Source organism: Jaculus jaculus, chromosome 6 (assembly GCF_020740685.1).
Source record: "Jaculus jaculus isolate mJacJac1 chromosome 6, mJacJac1.mat.Y.cur, whole genome shotgun sequence".
In the NCBI taxonomy this organism is placed as follows: domain Eukaryota; kingdom Metazoa; phylum Chordata; class Mammalia; order Rodentia; family Dipodidae; genus Jaculus; species Jaculus jaculus.
The window spans coordinates 879,053-896,570 of NC_059107.1; the positions used below are offsets into that span (position 1 = coordinate 879,053).

Below are 17,518 nucleotides of genomic sequence, written 5' to 3' on the forward strand. Positions count from 1 at the left end.
AGAACATCTCTGCACTATCAAACTATGCCCAGCAAAAACTCTTCCAGACCCCTTCTTGTCTTCTCATGGGCAGGAGTTCTTCATACTATCTCCTCTTTCCTTCTCCCTCTTCAAAAAAAACTTTTTTAAAAATTTAATTGAGAGGGAGGGAGGGAGGGAAGGAGGGAGGAAGAGAATGCCAGGGCCTTTGGCCATTGCAAACAAACTCCAGATAGATGTGCCATCTTGTACATCTGGCTTACATGGGTCCAGGGCAATCAAACTGGGGTCCTTAGGCTTCATGGGGAAGCATCTTAACTGCTAAGCCATCTCTCCACCCCTCCTTCTCTCTCTCTCTCTTTTTTTTTTTTACAATTTTTTTTTTGAGGCAAGCCCTATAGACTGGCTTTTTTTTTCCCTGTATTTTCTTTTCTTTTTTTTATTTTTATTTTTTAAAAATTTTTTATTAACATTTTCCATGATTATAAAATATATCCCATGGTAATTCCCCCCCCCCCTTTTTTTTAATACGAGAGAGCGAAAGAGAGAGAATTGGCATGCTAGGGCCTCCAGACATTGCAATCAAACTCCAGACGTGTACATCCCTTTTATACAAGTGTGACCTTGCGTGCTTGCATCACTGTGTGTCTGGCTTATGTAGAGTTGAACATAAGTCCTTAGGCTTCAGAGGCAAGTACCTTAAATGCTAAGCCATCACTCTAGCCTCTCTTCCCTTCTCTTATTCTAAATAAATAAAATCTGTCTGAACCTTAAAAAACAAAACAAAACAAAAAGTTTCACTGGGCATGGTGGTGCATGCCTTTAATCCCAGCACTCGGGAGGCAGAGGTAGGAGGATCACCATGAATTTGAGGCCACTTTGAGACACATAGTGAATTCCAGGTCAGCCTGGGCTAGACTGAGAGTCTACCTCAAAAATTAAAAAAAAAAAAAAAAAAATAAAGCTTTCCCAGGAATATAACTAAGGCAAGGTTCCTACTGAAAGAAAAAGATATAACATTCAGATAACTGCTTATTATAATGTTAATCATCCACATGACTTAGCAAGTCCCTGAAAATACAGAACTTCACTTAGCAAATAAGCATGTGGAAAACACTCAGTAAGTACGAGCAAGTATTATTAGGTTCATGTTTCAGAGGAAAGAAGAGCTGTCTTTTTTCTCATGAGACTGGGAGGCATTGTTTCCAGTGTTTTTGATAATATGGGGCTGCTGGGGATCACCTTGACAAGTGGCATTCTTCGTCTATGAAGACATTTTTGACTAAACCCCAAGAATTTCTGGCTAAAAGGTATGTGCCCTTAATTTGAGAAACAGAGAATGTGCATGCCAGAACCTCTTGCAGCTGCAAATGACTTACATGGTACTGGACCCAGGCTGGCAGACTGTGTAATCAAGTACCTTTAACCACTAACCCTAACCTTTAACCACCAAGCCATCTCCCAGCCCTAAAATAATGCTAGTTTTATAATAAGAATGTGCTCCACAAGGTCATGCATACACACAGGTGGCGCATGCATCTGGGGTTCAGCTGCAGTGGCTAAAGGCCCTGATGCACCAATTCTCTCTCATTAAAAAAAAAAGATGTGCTCCAAAATATTGTATGATTTTCACCACCTTCCTCTGTTCAATCAAGACTCTGGCTAACAGTTACATATCTGCACATTTGTTTCAAGGTATTTCACAAGGAATGAAATTATAAAATAAGTGTCAGTCAGATACCAGTGGCCAGTGTAACAAATATGGAGTTACTCAATGTAAAAAGAGGAAAGGTTTATTTTCATTATGGCTCATGGATTCAGTTTTCAGTGTATGGCCTCTCTGCCATGTGACTTTGGGCATACTCACCTCAGGAGAAGCAATGAGAGTAGAAAGGGCCAGGGCCTCAATATCCCCATTCAAAGGTATTCCTCCCTGCCTTCCACTAGGCCACGCCTCCTACAAGTTCTGTTTCTCCTAATAATGCCACAGACTGAGGACCAAGCCTTCAACCCATGGGCCTTCGGAAGACACTCAAGAACCAGACTGTAAAAATGGGTTCAACTGCCCTTTCAACTCTAAGAGAATAAGAGGATACTTCCACTTCCATCCTATGAAATGGGAATAAAACTTACAGCATGTTGCTTGAAGATGAAATAAGACAATATTCCTTGGCACCTGTAGGGGATTGGTTCTAGCTGCTCTGCCCCCACCACGCTTACCAACATCATTGGATGCTCAAGTTCCTTATATAAAATGACAGTATTTGCACATAAGCTTTGCCCATCCTCCTGTATACTTTCAATCATCTCTAGTTACTTGTAGTGCCCAGTGCACTGTAATTGCTGTGAAGTTGTTATGCTGCACTGTTTAGGGACCATGACAATAAAAGGTCAATACATGTCCAGCACAGATATATATATATATATATATATATATAGTTTTTTTTAGAGGTAGGGTTTACTGTAATCCAGGCTGACCTGGATCTTCTCTGTTGTCTCAAGATACCTTGAACTCATGGTAATCCTCCTACCTTTGCCTCCCAAATGCTGGGATTAAAGGCATGCAACACCATGCCCTGCCCAGATGCAATTTTTTCCTAAATATTTTCAACTTGCAGTTGGTTGACTACACAAAGTATAATCTGTGGTTATGGAGGGCTGGCTGTGTATGGACACTGCTGCCCAGAGAAGGAGGTGACAGCGTGAATGGAACATAAGTCTTACATGTATTTTGCCCTTGACGAAGGTAGTGATGTCTTCCTCATTGTCAAAGATAGATAGCGTCTGAAGTAAGTTGTTTTCCAGCCATTCCCAGTGCTTTGTGATCTCTTTGCGGGAAGAACCTAGGAGAAGTTGGGTAAAGAAAAATTATAAAATCACTAGATCTTAAAGTCAAAGGAGAGAGATTAAAATGTGTACAGTCACTGACTAACTGGTGTTATTCACATGATTTTGATCTTTAAGTTGCTTATTAGTCTCTTTCTTCTTAAACTGCATACATATATAACACAAGTAATATACAGTCCTAATAAAAGAACAACCAGCCAGAACTGCAATCATGTGGGAGACAAAGCCTCTTCCCTCCTCTAACATGAAGAGGGTTGGCTGGTACTGGTCTGTATGTGTCCTAGAAATAAGTCTGTGTATCTGCAAGCTTGAAAACTTATTAAGACTTTAATAGAGATGAGATTCATCAGACAGACAGATTTCAACAATGTGGCAACAGCTCTCTTGAGATGCAGGTGTCCAGACTGCCCAGTCCCTCGCCTGTAGCGCTGATGGGCAGGCAGATAGCTATTGCCTCTCTTCAGCTTTTCCCGCTGGCCTTCTCCTCTAGTGTCTGTCCAACTAGGAGGTGGATCCTGCTCTCCACAGGAAGTGTACTTGCAGACCCAGTAGAAGTGGAATGTCTGAGAGAAGGCAGCACAGTGCCACTCCTAGAGAGTGGGGTGAAAGGACTGTGTGGGATGGGGGGGGGGAAGAAAAGCAGAGAGCTTGCACTAAAAAGCCTTTCTGAATGAATGACGATGGAAAAAAGAGTGAGCACCCTGAATCCTCAGCGGTCCATGGGCCTCAGAGGTAAAGTAAGCCCAAGGACAGGCCTACATACTTGGTGTGGAGGGATTATCATTATCGTAACTCTGAATCAGATCTTTTTTTCTTATATGGTGCTGGGTATAGAAGCCAGGGCTTCAAGCATGCTGGACAAACACTTTACTACTAAGGTACATCCCTAGGACCTGAAGCAGACGTTTTTGATTTTTGTCCCCCCCCCCCCCAAGATAAGGTCTCGCTGTAGTCCAGGCTGACCTGGAATTCCCTATGTAGTCTCAGGGTAGCCTTGAACTTACAGCAATCATACTACTTCTGCCTCCCAAGTGCTGGGATTAAAGGCATGCACCACTACAACCAGCTTGAAGCAGACATTTAAAAAAATATATTTTATTTTTATTTATTTGAGAGAGAGAAGGGCGGAGTGGGGGGGGGGGAGGGAGAGAATGGGCACACCAGGGCCTCCAGCCCCTTCAAACGAACTCCAGACACATGAGCCACCTTGTGCATCTGGCTTACATGGGTCCTGGGGACTCAGACCTGGGTCCTTTGGCTTTGTAGGCAAGTGCCCTAACTGCTAAGCCACCTCTCTAGCCCAGAAACAGGCATTTAAAAAATATTTTATTTAGTTGAGACAGAGAACTAGAATGGGCATGCCAGGGCCTATAGCTACTGCAAACAAACTCCAGGCACATGCACCACCATGTGCATCTGGCTTATGTGGGTTCTGGGGAATCAAACCTGGGTCCTTAGGCTTCTCAGGCAAGCACCTTAACCACTAAGCCATCTCTCTGGCCCCTGAAACAGACATTTTTGCTGGAGTGCCCTGCCATTCTACTCTTCCTTTACTGGCAACACTCCTTTATCAGATGAGCATGTGGCCCTGACCCCTTCCTGGCTAGGATGGGTTGGTCTCTACCATGTGCTCACTGAACTGTCACAGCCTGAAGCCTATGTTAGGAAAGGTTTGATTCTGTTCAAACATATCTAACCAAGTAGACAGTTCCACAGGACAGAGTTCCCCTAAAGGCCTGGGAAGGATGCCCATATGAAAATGATGGGCCAAGACTATAATTCATAATTTCTCTGGAAGTCCCTTAAATCACCTACAAATTACTTTTCCTTCCACCTCTTCCCATCATTCCTTGCATTTCTATTCTGTCCTCCTTAGGACATGGAGGCCAGATTTGTTTGGTATGAAAGGATTTCTTTTTCTCCTTCCCATCTTTGCTAAGAATTCACCATTGAACTCACAAGTTAAATCTTCACATGATACAACTCACTTTATCATTCTCCTTTACATATATGTTCCTGGCAACTCAGAACAGATGACACCTTTCCATTCTGCTTGAATGGGTCTGTGTGTGTTTTCATTATAAATGTTAGTGTATGTCCATCCAGAAAGACGAGTTACAAGTAGGTCACTCATCGTTTAACATTAAGGAAGCAACTATGCTATCTCTGTTAGATCCCAGGACTAAAAAGGATGCAGTCAGTCATTAGATTAATAAGTCTCACTCCTTTATTCAGAACTGTCCACAGATGTGATCTCGTTTCTAGGACACCTTGGAGACATTTTACAGGATGAAGTTAAGGTACTGAGAGGTTGAGTAAGTTATCCAAAGCCACACAGATAGGAAGTGATAAACTGACATTCTCAACTTTGGCTACCTGGCTGTGGAGTCTACCCCCAACCTCAGGAATTCCCATCTGATAGGAGATACTGCTCTGTAAAGTACTGGTACAGACATGTCAAACCCAGAGGAATAAGAAAGGTGGGTGGACTGGGCGTGGTGGTGCATGTCTTTAATCCCAGCACTCGGGAGGCAGAGGTAGGAGGATTGCCATGAGTTTGAGGCCACCCTGAGATTACATAGAAAATTCCAGGTCAGCCTGGACTTGAGTGAAACCCTACCTCAAAAACCAATCAATCAACCAACCAACCAACAAACAAACAAAAGAGGGGCTAAAGAGATGGCTTAGAAGTTAAGGCATTTGCCTACAAAACCAGAGGATCCCGGTTTGACTCTCTAGAACCCACATAAGCCAGATGCACAAGGGGGCACATGCATCTGGAGTTGGTTTGCAGTGACTGGTGTGTGCGCTCTCTCTTTTTCTCAAATAAATAAATAAATAAAATATAAAAGAAAAAAAGAAAGAAAGCAAGGTGGGTGGTATGTGGGACTGGAGAATCTGGGGGTGCTTTTAACTGAGTAGTAGCCAGCAGAGGTGGGGGGAAACCTTAGGCCCTCCAAGATTGTAAGACCAGCGTGAAGGCTGGGAAAGAGAATGGAAATGGAGTGAGGTGGACCCTAAATGTTTTTAAATGCAAGCCAAGAGGTTTGGATTCACTGGGCAGGTGCTAATAGGTAGGTGTTGGGGAACCTTATCTGAAACCCAGCCTGGATGGGGCTGGAGGGAGGCCACAACAAGGCCAGGGTGTGGAGGGTCAGGTATGGAAGGAAAGGGGTGATGTCAAGACGACTGTGCTCTGTGGTGTCACCAGGTTCCTGGCACCAGGCCCCACTGTCACCAAAGGGACTCCCACCCTGTGCCCCTAGTTCTCCCCCATGGCTGACTTGGTGCAACCACCTCTTTCCATAAGTTCCCTGAGAAAGTAGGCTTCTGAGACAGATGACACTCTCCAGGGTCCATTTTAAAGTAATCTGTTTCTCTGTGGCCCAGGCACATGAGGTCTCTGGACCCCACTCTAGAGTGGCCACCACCCTATAGAAAACCCCAATCTCCTGCATAATCTCTGTCTCTTTCCAGTGTACCACTTCAGATATAGAAGTCAGGAGGTCTGGGGCCTACTGGAATTGTTCACTTGGCCTTGGGCACTTACCTTTCTCACCCTTACTAAGTTTATTCATTCACAGGGAAGAAGACAAATCACAGCTAGCAGAGTTCTGGGAAGGAGGAAACAATCCCTGGGGTAGAGTGCCAACTTGGTAAGTGGAGGCTATTTCTGTTTTGCCACCAGCCTGTGTTTTTATGTCACTTTTTAAAATTTTTTTTTTTTTCGAGGTAGGGTCTCACTCTGGTCCAGGCTGACTGGAATTATTCTGTCATCTCAGGGTGGCCTTGAACTCATGGCAATCCTCCTACCTCTGCCTCACAAGTGCTGGGATTAAAGGCGTGTGCCACCACGCCCGGCCCTAAAAATTATTTTTAAAGTTTTATTTATTTGAGAGAGAGAGAATGGGTGTGCCAGGGCCTCTAGCCACTGCAAATGAGCTCCAGACACATGTGTCACCATGTGTATCTGGCTTATGTAGGTCCTGGGGAATCGAACCAGGGTCAAACCTTTGCCTCCCCTCCAGCCCAGCATGTGTTTTTATTACCTTGACCCCCTAGCACCTCCCCAAAGCTGGAGTCTAGCTATGATGGCTACATTTTTGTGTGTGTGTGCTAAGGCTTGAACCTAGGGCCTTATAAATGCTAGGCAAGTGTTCTACCACTGAGCTATACTTCCAGTCTTTTGCTTTGTATTTATGTATAAATACAGAGGTTTGCTAAATTGCTTAGGTTGGCCTCAAACTTACAATCCTTCTACCTTAGCAGCCTGAGCACTGGGATTATAGTCATGTGCCACCATATCTGGCCTAGGTCTATAAATTCTCATTATTTTTTCCTAGACCACCAAGGAATATTCTACAAGATGATAATAGCATGCTTCTAGCCCACACAGCATGTACCTTGGGTATGAACTGTAGCTTTATGTAATGGTGGGCAGGTTACTTAACCCCTGTAGGCACCTTCAAGACAGGGCTGAAGTACCAGTGAAGAAGTTAAGTTACTACCAGGTGCATAGGAAATGCCGTCTGAACACTAAAACAACCTCAGCTTAGTTAGCACTCAGTAAAGTGTGCATCCTCCTGCACTGTGAGGGTGGGCCCACTTTCCCCCAGGACAACTACAGAGTAACATTCTCCTTATTCATGGTGGTCACATTCTATAAAGTCCTTCAAATGCTGATTACTTTTTTTTGGTTTTGTCTCAGGCTGACCTGGAATATACTATGTAGTCTCAGGGTGGCCTTGAACTCTCGGCAACCCTCCTACCTCTGTCTTATTTTTTTTTTTAATATATTTTATTTATTTACTTGAGAGAGAGAGAGAAAGAGGGAGAGAGAGGGAGAGAATGGGCACACCAGGGCCTCTAGCCACTGCAAACAAACACCAGATGCATGCGCCCCCTTGTGCATCTGGCTTCTGTGGGTTCTGGAGAATTGAACTGGGATCCTTTGGCTTTGCAGGCAAATGCCTTAACTAATAAGCCATCTCTCCAGCCCCCCCCCCTTTTCATTTTTTTTTAAAATTTATTTATTTGAAAGCGACAGACACAGAGAGAAAGATAGAAGAAGAGAGAGAATGGGCGCGGCAGGGCTTCCAGCCTCTGCAAACGAACTCCAGACGCGTGCGCCCCCTTGTGCATCTGGCTAACATGGGACCTGGGGAACCGAGCCTCGAACTGGGGTCCTTAGGCTTCACAGGCAAGCACTTAACCGCTAAGCCATCTCTCCAGCACCCCCCTTTTTTTAAAGTAGAAACTTGTATGGACACATCTTATGTTAATACCATCATTTCCCTCCTCCTTGCCTTCACTGGCTTTTAAAAAAAAATATTTTATTTATTTATTTATGAGACAGAAAAAGAGAAAAAGAGAGAATGGGCACACCAGGGCCTCTAGCCACTACATACAAACTCCAGACACATGTGCCCCCTTGTGCATCTGGCTTATGTGGGTCCTGGAGAATTGAACCTGAGTCCTTAGGCTTTGCAGGCTAATGCCATAACCACTAAGCCATTTCCCCAGTCCCTTAAAATATTTTTATTATTTTTTATCAGACAGAAAGAGAGAACTGGTGTACCAGGGCCTCCAGCCACTGCAACTGACTCCAGATGCATATGCCATCTTGTGTGCATGTGCGACCTTGTGTGCTTGCGTCACCTTGTACATATCTGGCTTACGTGGGACCTGGAGAACTGAACATGAGTCCTTAGGCTTTGCAGGCAAGCACCTTAACTGCTAAGCCATTTCTCCAGCTCCAATATGCACTACTCTTATCCCAGGGCTGATACAAGATGAGGTTCCCTTGAGTCTGATCACAATGCTTTCATCAACCAATCAGTACCTAACTTTCTTATATGTGTTTCTGTTTAAAGACAGTTGGCTGTCACTGTTAATTCATGGGCACTGAACTCAGTGAAAAGCCACATCCTCATTCCCAACCCAGTTTCTCTGCTGTACACATCTGTGAGGTACATCAGTCTCCTCACACTTAGAACAAGAGGCAGAACTTCAGAATGTATGGGGCTACTTCCATCAGTGAATCTGGCAGCAAAAAGCAGAAAAACATGAAAACATGTTGCTAAGTAGACTAAAAGGACCAGTATCTAGTAGAAGAGCTGAAACAAAAAGGCAGAGCATTGTATTGAGCTCCCTCAGCTGGAGATACAGCTGCAAGGAAATCTAGTGTTCCACAATTTTGTACATACCACATCTAAGGCCACGGCATACTGATGTGGGGGCTACAAATAAACTGCAAGTAGCTGAGTTTGAAAATATAGATCTTCAAACCACCACAGAGACCCTACCTTGAAAACCAAAAACAACAATAACAAAACCTTGAAGCTAGTCTCCACATATGAGAAAGACCATGTGGCATTTGACTTTCTGAGTGTGGATTACGTCTCACTTAGTATAATATTTTCCAGATCTATTCATTTTCCTGCAAATTGTGTAACTTCATTTTGCTTTACAGCTGAATAAACCTCCATTGTGTATACATGGCACATCTTCATTATCCATTCATCAGTAGATTGACATCTAGGCTGATTCCATTTCCTAGCTGTTGTGGATAGAGTAGCAATAAACATAGGTGAGCAATATCTCTGTAGAATAGAGTCCTTAGGGTACTTGCTGGTCGTATGGTAGTTGTATTTTTAGCTTTTGAGACATCTCCACACTGATTTCTATGATGGTTGCACTAAGTGACATTTCTATCAACAGTGAATAAAGGTTCCTTTCTGTTTCCCCTGCCCTGCCCATCAGCCTTTGTTATAATTTGTTTTCTTTTTTAAAAATATATACACTTATTTCTTTTTTTCCTTTTAAAAGATGCAACATTTATTTCATGCCATACTCCTGTATTTTCATATAATACTTTTAAGCATTATGGTACAATTTTAATAAAGGTAGCAAGTAAAAAAAAAAGAAAATATAGATCTTCAGTGAGGGCCAGCTATATCTTCCTTGAGAAAAAGTAGACATGAGAAGCCCAAGTGGAGCCCTTAGGGCTTAGAAGAGTCAACCTCTGCCTGTACTCTCCTTCCTAAGCTGCCAGAGGGCGCCTCTACTTCCCTCTTGCTGGTATGGGCAGTGCCACCTGAATAAGGGACAGTATGGAGTTTTCAGTAGGTACCTAGGTGCCAGGAATGCAGGTTGTATGTCCCCTCCTTCCCAAGGTGACCTCATGATTCAGGGAACCTACCACATGCCACCGTCCAATAGACCTGTGAGTCTTGGGTCTGGTGCAGGATTCGGTAAGGGGCCACTCGGGCGCTGGAATCCAGTACTACGTCCAGAGTTCCCACAAGAAGACCTGCAAGAGGGCAGAAAGGCAGGTGAGGAGGGCTGAGGGCTAAGCCTGGCAGAGGCAGTCAGCATGTTAACACTGCCCAGGCACGGCCACACTTCCTGGACCCCCCCACCCCAAGGTCAGCTTTTTTTTGTTTGTTTGTTAAAAAAATATTTGAGAGAGAGAGAAAAATGAATGAATGAATATGGGTGTGCCAGGGCCTCCAGTTGCTGCAAACGAACTCCAGATGCATGTGTCATCTTGTGCATCTGGCTTATGTGGGACCTGGGGAATCACACCTGGATCCTCAAACTTGCAGGCAAGTGTCTTAACTGCTAAGCCATCTCTCCAGCCCAAGGTCAGCTTCTTATTCTGCAAATGCCTCCAGTGGGAGTCTTGTCTCTCAAAAACTCCCTGCCTACTTATTCCTGGAAGCATCTGCTTATTTTCCTGGCTCAAAAATATTTGCAGAAGTTTGAGAGGACTCAAAGCTCAAATAATTCTGGAAGGCCCTCTTTAAAAGAAAAATACACACACACATGTATTTATTTATTTATTTATTTATTTTAAGGTAAGGTTTCACTCTAACCCAGGCTGACCTGGAACTCTGTAGTCCAACGCTGGCTGCAAATGCATAGTGGGCATCCTACCTGGCCTAAGGTTAAAGATGTGTGCCACCACACCCAGATCAAAATAATTTAAAAAAATTTTTATTTAAAAAATTTTTTGTTTATTTTTATTTATTTGACAGCGACAGAGAGAGAGAGAGAGAGAGAGGGAGGGAGAGAATGGGCGCACCAGGGTCTCCAGCCACTGCAAATGAACTCCAGACACATGTGCCACCTGGCTAACGTGGGTCCTGGGAAATCGAGCCTCGAACTGGGGTCCCTTAGGCTTCACAGACAAGCACTTAATCACTAAGCCATCTCTCCAGCCCTTAAAATACATTCTTAAAATTTTTTTTAAAGATATTTTATTTTATTTGAGAGAAAAAGAGATAGCTATGAGCAAGAAAGAATGGGTGCACCAAGGCCTTCAGCCACTGCAAACAAACTCCAGATGCATGTGCCACCTTGTGCATCTGGTTTACATGGGTCCTGGAGAATTGGAACCTAGGTCCTTTGGCTTTGTAGGCAAGTGCCTTAACCACTAAGCAACCTCTCCAGCCCTATTTTTTTTTTTTTTTTTTTAATGAGAGAGCAAGAGGACAAGAGAGCATGAGAGAAAATTGGTGCTCCAGGGCCTTAGCTGCTGCAAACAAACTGCAGACTCAAGTGCCACCTTGTGCAAATATACCACCTGTGCACCTGGCTTATGTGGGTTCTGGGGAGTTGAACCTGGGTCCTTATGCTTCACAGTCAAGCACCTTAACTGCTAAACCATCTTTTCAGCCCCTTCTCTCTCTCTCTCTCTCTCTTTTTTTTTAATTTTCCTTGAGAGAGAGGAATGAAAGAGGCAGAGAGAGGAGAGGGACAGAATGGGTGCACCAGGGCCTTCAGCCACTGCCAATGAACTCCAGATGCATGTGCCACCTTGTGTATCTGGCTTATGTCGGTCCTGAGGAATTGAACCTGGGTTGGGTGGCTTTGCAGGCAAGCACCTTAACTGCTAAGCCATTTCTCAAGCCCTAGTTTTCTTTTCTAAATATTTATTTGACAGAAGGAAGGAGAAAGGGGAGCAGGGATAAAAATTGGGTACACCAGGGCCTCATGCCTCTGCAAACCAATTCCAGACAAACCCATGTACCACTTTGTGCATTTGGCTATAAGTGGGTACTGGGGAATCAAACATGGACCTGCAGGCATTGCAAACAAGCTCTTTTAGCCGTGGAACCATCTCTCCACCTTCCCAAAATATTTTTAAAATGTTTTTATTTATTTACGAGAGGTTATATGAATGAATGGGTGCACCAGGACCTCCAGCAGCTGCAAACAAACTCCAGACATGTGCAGCACCTTATGCATTTGGCTTACATGGGTCCTGAGGAGTTGAATCTGGGTCCTTTGGCTTTGTAGCCAAGTGCCTTAACTGCTAAGCCATCTCTTCAGCATAAATTTTTTAAATTAATTAATTTATTTATAAGAAGAGTGCATGGACACAACAGGGTCTCTTGCCACAGCCAATTAACTCCAAATGTATGAGCTACTTTTTACATCTGGTTTATGTGAGCAATGGGGAATTGAACTTGGGTCATTAGGCTTTATAAGTGAGCCATCTCTCCAGTCTCCGGCAAGAGTGTTTTGAAAAAATATTTTGTGTGTAGTGTGTGGTATTATTCACGTATGGTGTATACAAGTGTGTGTGTGGGTGCACATACCCCGTGCACACATGTTCAGAGGCTAGAAGACAATCAGGCATCCTGCAATATTGCACTTCTGTCTTATTTCCTTGAGATAGAGTCTTTCGCTGAACCTGGAGCTCAGGAGTTTAATTTTTTAGGCCAGTCTGGTTGACTAGAAAGCCTCTTCCTGTCCCTGCCCACTTCAGTGTTGTGTTACTGGTGTGTGCAGCCTCCCCTTTTTTTTGTTCCTTCTTTTTCTTTTTTGTTTTTTTTCTAGGTATGGTCTTGCTGCAGTCCAGGCTGACTTGGAACTCACACTGTAGTCCCAGGCTGGCCTTGAACAGTATTCTCCTACCTCAGCTTCCGAGTACTGGTATTAAAGGTGTATGCCACCATGCTTGGCTTTCTTTCTCATGTGTATATTTGTTTGGGCACATGTCTGTTAAGGGGCTTGTGTAGAAGTCAGAGGGCAACTAACTTTCTTCATTATCCTCCACCTTATTTGAGGCAGGGTCTCTGTTTTTCACTGCTCTGTTAATGGAATCCACTTCCCTTCTCACAGTAGGCGCAGCACTGGGATTACAGAAGCCTGCCATAACTTCCATTTAAAAAAATATTTATTTACCTATTTGAGAGAGAGACAGAGACAGACAGATAAAAAGGCAGACAAAGGAATTGAGTATGGGTGTGCCAGGGCCTCCCATCAGTGCAAATGAACTCCAGATACATATCTGCCTCTATGTGGGTGCTGGGGAATCAAACCCAGGATGTTAGGCTTTGCAAGCAAGTACTTTTAACTGCTGAACCATCTCTCCAGCTTCCTATTTATTTAGTTATGTTGGTTTTTTGAGGTAGAGTCTCACTCTAGCCCAGGCTGACCTGGAATTCACTATGTAGTCTCAGGCTAGCCTCAAACTCACAGTGATCCTCCTACCTCAGCCTCCTAAGTGCTGGGATTTAAAGGTGTGCACCACCATGCATGGCTTTTACTTAAGTTTTTTTTAAAAAAAATATGCATGATTTTGTTAATATTTGTGAGTTGGGGTCCTCCCCATGTGCCCTTTGGCCTGGGGACTCATGTTCCCATTTTGTGGTAGTGCTCTTTGTTAATATCATTATTTCCCAAAAAATCAGCAGGAAATACTTCTACTATCGTTTGTCTGAGTCACTCTAAATCTAAAACCCTCTCCATTGTTGTGACTTGAAATTTGTTTTCAGTGAAGTGCTACTTTTGAAAATATGCTGTTGGCATCTTCCTCTTGGTTCCAGAAACAACTTTTATTGATTTTATTATTATATTGTAACACTTTTTGCTAACTCATTCGTTTTTCACTTTAATTCTTCTTCTGTCTTTAATAAATACAATGAACAAGGAGGTACTCTTTACATATTCCTCAATCAGGAGTTTGATGATTTCTCATTTGTTTTCCTGAGATATTCTAAATCGCACTTAATAGGGCACATTTTAGCTTTAACAGCATTTGGAATAAATATCTTCTTACTGTTCACACTGAGGTTTCCCTTTTGGTCTTGGCAACCTTTTAGTTTCTGAACTGTTGGCATAAGCAAATTGGAGGACCTGAAATCTTTTTTAATGTGTTGACCATCTCATCACATTCATTTTTTTTTTTCTCTCTCTCTCCCCAGGTAGGGTGTCATTCTGGCCCAGGATGATGTGGAATTCACTATGTAGTCTCAGGCTAGTTTTGAATTCAGTCTGCCTCCCAAGTGCTGGGATTAAGATGTGTGCTACCACACCTGGCTATATTCACCCAGTAATGTGCTTTTCTCAGTGAGCTTCAGGTAGCTCCCATGTACTCTCCAGGGAGGCTGCTGCTCCCACTAAACACCTGGGTTCTTCTGGGAGGTTCAGAGCAGCCTCCTGTGTTCTTCTAGGTCCTCTGCCAGGAACCTGACCCACTGAAGAGAACATCGAGTGTTCTTGGAAATGGCAGTGTCTTCCACCTTTACAAGTGTGGTCTAGGAGAACTTAGCACCAGAGGTCACCTATGGAAAGCCTCTATCTGAATCTGGTAGGACTGTGTCAGCTGCAACACTGAAAATCAGGATATTTCATAAGAAACTGGGCAATAACCAGCACCCAGAAGAGCCCATGTACAGTGGTCTCCCGCAGAGCCAGCCACCGGGCACTACCCAGCTCTGTTCTGAATCCTCCCAGCAGGCTTTGGAGCACCAAGAGCTTTGGGTAGCCGCTGCTGTGGGAATATCCCAAAGGGCTCGCTACAATCCCACGCAACGACAGAGGCACTGCCTCCAGCTCCTTTTGTGTGAGTGGTGGTCTCCAGACCCACTAGCAGCACCTTGCCCAGCTCAAGGGGGTACCCCATACTGGTAACTAGGTCAAAAAGCCCGGGGTTAGCACCTCTGTTGGCATCAAGAAGCAGGAAAGCTGGGTGAGTGGAAGCGGGAGGAAGGGAACCGGGGCCAGCCTCGTAACAGGGCAACTCTTCCGGTGAATTGGGAACAAAGAAGGGGACAATACAAAGTATGTGCTCGTGTCACTTGACCCGTCAGAGGCACAGGGAGAAACGGAGGCCGACTTCCGCGGAATCCCACTCACGAAGGAGAGGCCTCCCGCGCCGAGCCCTCCAGGCTCCCCAGCCGTCTTCGCGGGGCTGCCCGGGTCGCCGGCCCACCCGCGCCGGCGTTCTGGAGGCCCGGCCCCGCCGCCCCGGCCCGGCCCGGCGCCGCCGCCCGCGCGCCGACGTGCGTGTCCGCCGCGCCCGTGCAGCCTCCCGCCCGCGCCCCTCTCACCCGTGAGGCCGCCGCCCTTGCCGTGGCCTCGGCGCCGCTGCAGCACGAAGAAGGGATTGGCTCGCTCTGTCACCCACAGCGCGTTGGCCACCAGCACCTCCTCCGGCCCGAGCCACATCGCGCGGCCGCTCGCTCCGGGCCGCGGCCCGCACAGCGGAAGCGCCGGCCGCGTCGCCGCGCCCCGAGTCATGCGGGCGGGGCGGGGCGGGGCGGGGCCGAGGGGCCGGCGCGGGGCGGGGCGGGCCGAGGGGCCGGCGCGGGGCGCCCCCTGGCGGGCTCCGGGCGCCCTGGCGAGACACCGCCCCGCCCGCGCTCCGGCCCGCCCGCCTCGGGGAGCCTGGCCTCGGAGGAGCGGCCCGGCGCGGAGCGCGGCCTCGCGGTCCCGGTCCCAGAGCGGTCCAGGCTGCAGAGCCAGGAGACTAGCACAGAGAGCAGGGCTCCCAGCGGCTTGTGAGAGCCTGTCCAGAGTTTGGGGAGAAAATGAAAGAAGTGGCATTTGTGGATGTTCTTGTGGCACGTTGTGTATCCCAGTGCATGTTACTATTCCGAGGGCGTCTCGGAAAGGGGTCGCGGTTCATGGTTAAGTCTCAGAATTCTGACACTGGAGCCTAAGGTTGGAATCGTTAAGAACGCGTGACAGTAACCAGGAAGCTTGGAGGCAGGTCGTGTCCTCATAAGTGTAGTCACTCCTCATCTGATAGATGGGGTCATTGGGCATGGGTGGCCTTGAGGCTGGACCTTGGGATAGGTGTAGGTTTCCGCATAGACTCTGGGTGGACAGCACGCTGGGCTGGACTTCAAGGGCAGAACCACTCAGTCCAAACACCCACCTTCAGATTCCAGCCCTCTACCACTGTCCAGGAAGTAAAATGAATTACTGAGGGATCTGTGTGCGAGGAACTGGGGAAGCTAGGGCCTAGTATTTAGGCTGCCTGGACCAACAGGTGTGTATCTACAGTTTGTTTTAAATTTTTATTTATTTAATTTATTTATTTGAGAGAGATTGACAGATAGAGGCAGATAGAATATTCATGCCAGGGCCTTCAGCCCCTGCAAACAAACTTCAGATGCACCCACCACTTTGTACATCTGGCTTACGTGGGTACTGGGGAATCAAACCTGGGTCCTTAGGCTTCAAAGGCAAGTGCCTTAAACAGTGAGCCATCTCTCCAGCCCTGAATCCACATTCTTTTTTAGTGGGGGGAGGTGACAACTGGACACAGTGATAACTGAGCTCCACCAGGATATGTCAGGAGGATAAAATCATCTTAGGAGGCTTAAGCTAGTTTTTGAGTTTCTTAAAATTTAAATGGTGCCATTTTTTCTCTTTTTTTTATGAAAGAGAGAGAGAGAGAGAATTGGCATGCCAGGGCCTCTAGTCCCTACAGTCAAACTCCAGATGTATGCACCACCTTGTGCTCATGTGTGACCTTGTGCATCTGGCTTACATGGGTTCTGGGGAGTCAAACCTGGGTCCTTAAGGCAAGTACCTTAACCGCTAAGCCATCTCTCTCCAGCCCTAGTTTTGAGTTTTGAAAAAATATTATTTTATTTTTTAGTTTTTCGAGGTAGGTTCTTGCTCTACCCCAGGCTGACCTGGAATTCACTATATAGTCTCTCAGGGTGGCCTTGAACTCATGGCAATCCCCCTACCTCTGCCTCCCAAGTGCTGGGATTAAAGGAGTGCACCACCAGGCCCTGCCCAAGGTTTGTTTTTTGTTTTTTTTTTTTGACAGCTTCTCATGTAGCTCAGGCTGTCCTTCAATTCACTATGTAGCTAAGAATAGCTTTGAACTCTTGATCTTCCTGCATCTATCTCCCAAGTGCTAGGGTTACAGGAATGGACCACCACTTCCAGTTTTATGTGATGTTGGATACTGAACCTAGGATTTTATGCATGCAGACAAGCATCTTACCCACCAAGTGCATTCTCAGCCCCCTGGATTAGATATCTTTTATTGGCATTCAAAGGTCATGGCAGATAGAGGTAAACATGTTTGACAGCCAGAATGATCCAGTCTTCTGAAACATTGCTTGTGACTCAATCAACTTTTGAGACACAGACTGGCTTCCCTTAAGACTCTGGAAGAAAAACATACATATTTCCTATGGAAATATTCACAGTAGTCAAGTTATGAAATCAGCCTGAGTGTGCATCAACAGATGATTAAAGAAAAAATACATTGAGTTTTATTCATCTATAGAGAAGCACAAAATTATGCCCTTTTCAGGACTATGGATGAAACTGGAGATTATCATGTAAAGCCAAATAAGCCGGACTCAAAAAGACAAAGATAGGGTTTCTCTCATATGTAGAATCTACATTAAAAACCAGAAAGGGGGGAGCT

General features: G+C 45.5%; 1 protein-coding gene across 5 annotated transcripts in view; it reads right to left on the bottom strand.

Annotated features, from left to right (window-relative positions):
• The window catches only part of Tbc1d9b (TBC1 domain family member 9B), a 54,559-nt gene extending 39,237 nt beyond the window's left edge, over positions 1–15,322 (bottom strand). For all 5 annotated transcript variants that reach the window (XM_045151727.1, XM_045151728.1, XM_045151725.1 and 2 more), the window contains exons 1-3: positions 15,171–15,322; positions 10,028–10,138; positions 2,704–2,822 (exon numbers count right to left, since the gene is read on the bottom strand). In XM_045151727.1, the coding sequence (XP_045007662.1) occupies positions 2,704–2,822; positions 10,028–10,138; positions 15,171–15,288 (348 nt within the window). In that variant the 5' untranslated portion in view covers positions 15,289–15,322. The remainder of the gene's footprint in view (positions 1–2,703; positions 2,823–10,027; positions 10,139–15,170) is intronic.
• Positions 15,323–17,518: the final 2,196 nt, after the last annotated feature.